At 59.4% G+C, this 4,323-nt stretch overlaps 1 protein-coding gene across 1 annotated transcript in view; it reads right to left on the bottom strand.

Moving 5' to 3' along the window:
• CRTC1 (CREB regulated transcription coactivator 1) overlaps positions 1–380 on the bottom strand; it is a 32,774-nt gene extending 32,394 nt beyond the window's left edge. Inside the window, exon 1 of the mRNA XM_008580165.1 lies at positions 311–380. Within this exon, the coding sequence (XP_008578387.1) occupies positions 311–380 (70 nt within the window). The remainder of the gene's footprint in view (positions 1–310) is intronic.
• Positions 381–4,323: the final 3,943 nt, after the last annotated feature.

Here is a 4,323-nt window from a genome sequence, read left to right as displayed (position 1 = left end):
GGATCCGAACCCGTGGCCTTGGTGTTATCAGCACCGCACTCTACCGAGTGAGCCACGGGCCGGCCCACCCCCACCCCTTTTGACAGGACCCTTGCCCCACATAATGCAGAACCCTGCCTCTGTCTGATGCCTCTGCTGAGCCTGAACCTCCAATCTAGCAGCACCCACAGAGCTGGCAGAACAGGGCCCTGAGGCCAGGGCCCCAGGAAGACCTGGAGTGAGACGGCTGTAGCTACTTCTCTGTATGGGAAGAGATGTTTAAGCCCCAGTCTCCCAGGGCACCCCCCGCAGGACCCAGCGACACCCCCACCTCCGGGCCCCTCCCAGGCCTCATTCTGCAGATGGAAGAGGCCTTGGTCAGGCCTGTCGGCAATCGCCATGGTAACGGGCGGCCTTCTAATGAGATGAGGGATCAGGCGGGCTGAGGGCTGAGTCCTGCCCTACATGGCCATAGCAGGCAGTCATGGGGGCCAGGGAGGAGCTATGTGCCCAAGCAGGCCTCCGTTTTTCCCTCTCACCTTGAAGGCCTATGAGATCTCGCCCTCCGCTCTGCCAGACCACCATGCTCCAGCTCCCAGGCCCCTCACAGCCCCTCTACCAGCCAAGCCAGGCGCTGCCCCAAGGCCTCTGCACAGGCACTGCCTCCACCAGAAGGCGCTTCCCACCGAGCCACTGCACCCAACACCACGCACCTCACCTGAGGGGTCACCTTCTCCACGGGTTACTGTCTGAAACTCCCCGACAAAAGTCTGTCAGTCTCCCCCATCAGACTGTCGGTCTCCTGAGGCCCTGGCACAGCAGTGCAGCTCTGCACGCGCTTCTCCACGGGTTACTGTCTGAAACTCCCCGACAAAAGTCTGTCAGTCTCCCCCATCAGACCGTCGGCCTCCTGAGGCCCTGGCACAGCAGTGCAGCTCTGCACGCATGTGCGAAACAAACAACCAGACGACGGACAACACTTGAGCACAGGAATGACTCGCAGACAAGCCCTCAGGCTCCCAGGCAGGGGTCTGTTTCTCCTGAGCCTACAGAGGGCTGCCCCTTCCCCCATGTTCCACATAGGGAAACTGAGGCTCAAAAAGATCAGACAACTGCCTGAGTGCAGAGGCAGTGTGTGCCCCAGTCTGGGGCACAGTCCCTAGAACCACCCACTGGAGGGAGATGGAGCACAACCACTTTCAGTGAACCCAGCTCAAGTGCATGACACTGCTGGGACAGGGACCCTGGGGGATTCCCACATCTGGCCCTGCAGCCCCATGACTCAGGGCTGCCCAAGGTGGAGCCCTTGGAAGGCTACCAAGGATAGAGGGACCCTGGAACAGGACCTCCTTTAGGGGTTTTCCCTGGGAGGGAGGGAGGTGCCAGGGCTTTGCTGGGTTCTCCAAGTGTCCTGGGAGGTCTCTAACCACCACCTCACCACGAGACGGAGGCCTGTGTCCTCACAAGTCCACATTGGCTGGGGCTGGGGCTGCTGCTGCTGACCTAAAGCCAGGCCAGGACAATGGCTGGAAACCAGAGCTCAGCACCCACCAGCTCTGCCAGGGAAGCCAGTCTGGTGCCCACCCCAAGATGGCCAACACGACAATGTTCCCACCTCCCTTCACAGACATAAGGAAAGCAAGCATCTGCCCAGTGCTGGGCAGTTTTCTGGGTGTGGGGGACGTGGTGGCCAGCCAGACAGACAAGGCAGATGGGTAGCCAAGCAGCAGAGAGACAGCACAGGGAAGGCCCCGGGAGAGGGGACAAACCACAGGGTAAAGGAGACAGCAGGTGCAAAGGCCCTGGGGCTGGACCCATACAGGGTCTGAGGAAGACAGATACTTGACGGCACAGCACAGCTTCCAGCACCACACAGCATGAACGGCCGGGCCAGGACTCTCCACCCAAAGGGTCCAGGGCCCCGAGGGATGCCTCGCCTGCCCATGCTCCTAGGCTGGGGCAAGGGAACCAGCCCCGCAGCTGTCACCACTCCCACCCCCCACACTCCTGGGGCACACACCACCTGCTCCCTGCAGCTGAGACCTCGGATTGAAAACGAGGCCTGCAGGAGCTGGCGTGCACCTCAATCCCAGCACCACGCTCAGGAGCCCCAGCTCTCTGAGGGCTGCCACACGACACCACCCTAGGTCAAGCAGAACAAATGAAGCAAACACTCTGGGGGCTGGCTGGTCACGACACGCACTGCAGTGATGGAGTCTCCGGCAGAGGCAGGGGCAGGTTCCAGGGTGAGAGGGGAAACCCCCTAGGCCTCCGCCCAGCCCCAGGGCATCCCCCAAACTCCATGAACTGCATCAGAACTTGGAGTGAAGGCTTCTGCTCCCCAGATTACAGCAGCAGGAAGTGGGACGGTCTGACCTGGGTGTCTCCCTCTGTGTTCCCCCAAGGGCATGGCGAAGCGCCCCAGGCCAGAACAGTCCAGGTGTGTTTTGCTGAGATTCTGCCTTCCACCTGTGTGAACTGGGAGGATTTTACACCCAGAAGCCTCACCAAGGGCAAGGGGACTCTCATGTGGCCCACCACAACAGATCCCCTGCCTAGCACCCTCCTGTCATCCATATCACACAAGGTGACAATAAGGATGTTGGAACATCAGAGGGTGGTGAGGGGACACACAGAACTCAGTCCCTGCCACCTCCACCCAGCACCAGGGGTCAGACCCCCAGCACTAAAAGAATGGTTTGGTAAAAGAGGGAGATGCCTGCTGTGTGTGAGGGGCTGCCAGCCCCAAGCCCCCTCCTGGCGGAGCCACCACCTAGCCACCTCTGGAGACCTTGGGCGAGACCACAGCTCTGAGCAGAGAAGCCACAGCTCGTGGGCAAGGTCCAGTGCACACCCCCCAACACTCTTCTTGTTTGCGACCAAGGCAGGCAATGGGAGAATGATCGCATTCTCTCGCTTGGTGCTCGTTTCTCTCTTTTTTTCTTTTAAGTTAGAAATATGCCTTTTTAAAGACAGCAATAAAGGTGAGACATAGGAGACAGGCCACCCTGGGGCAAGGTGGGCATGTCACCAATCTCAGACCGAAAGGGCTTCTCCTGCAGACCACAGGGACTCAGCTGAGCAGCAGCCAGGGCACCCCAGAGCAGGTACAGCCCCAGCCTGCAGCAGCAGAGGGCCCAGAGCAGCCCCGGCCCCCAGACCCAGCCCTGGGGGGGCCACTGGATGACGTGTGCTCTGGTTCTCACTCAGCGGCCTCCACTGGAGGATGCCACTGGCCACTGGTGTTCTTGTCTACCTTAGCCTGACCGGGCCCTTGTCTCCTCTCCCCACACCCCATGCCACACACCCACCCCTGGTGCCCTGGAGACAGCAGAGAACTGGAAGAATAGTGAGGGACTGAAAGGAACCCTGGGGGGGGGCCACTGGATGACGTGTGCTCTGGTTCTCACTCAGCGGCCTCCACTGGAGGATGCCACTGGCCACTGGTGTTCTTGTCTACCTTAGCCTGACCGGGCCCTTGTCTCCTCTCCCCACACCCCATGCCACACACCCACCCCTGGTGCCCTGGAGACAGCAGAGAACTGGAAGAATAGTGAGGGACTGAAAGGAAGTCGCGGTAGGCCACCTCCTCACTTGCCACGGGGCACCAACTCGGCCCCAACCTGCTTCTTGGCCTGCGCCAAACCCAGCTCAGACGTCCATGCTCACCCTCACACCTTTCTCCAGCTGTCTAGGCCCACCCCTTCCTGTCACCGGCTTCCAGAGCCAAACCAAGCCTCCTGGGAAGACCCCAAGGCTACTGAGCTCCTGACCTCATTCGTCCCTTACTGCTGAGAACTGAGCTCTCGCCTGTGTCCCAGGTCACAGCCCCATGTGCCTTGACTTTACAGAAGTCCTTGCCACAGGGACCCTCCCCATACTTCTCCTAAGGGGGCTGGGTCCCAACAAGGCATGATCAGACTGCATTCCTGGGACCCCAGCAATGTTGGGCCTCCAGGGCGAGCCGTTTGGAGAGAGGGGACGTCTGACTGCTGATCTGGCATATGAGTTGCCTGTGGCAGCTCCCAGACCCCCCAAAGCACCCTGTTCTCCCAGAAGCTTTTTTTAAAAAAGATGACCAGTAAGGGGATCTTAATCCTTGACTTGGTGTTGTCAGCACCACACTCTCCCAAGTGAGCCACAGGCCAGCCCTCCCAGAAGCTTCTTAAGGCCACTCTTAGAATCTGATCTTTGAGGGCCAGCCAGTGGCTCACTTGGGAGAGCGTGGTGCTGACAACACCAAGTCAAGGGTTAAGATTCCATTACCAGTCACCTTAAAAAACAAAAAAAAAATAGAATCTGATCTTTGGTCTCACATCCCAGGGAAATGAACTGTGTATTTCT

The sequence above is a fragment of the Galeopterus variegatus genome, unplaced genomic scaffold, assembly GCF_000696425.1.
Source record: "Galeopterus variegatus unplaced genomic scaffold, G_variegatus-3.0.2 Scaffold2037, whole genome shotgun sequence".
Lineage (NCBI taxonomy): Eukaryota > Metazoa > Chordata > Mammalia > Dermoptera > Cynocephalidae > Galeopterus > Galeopterus variegatus.
This window is presented reverse-complemented; position numbering and strand designations above follow the sequence as displayed.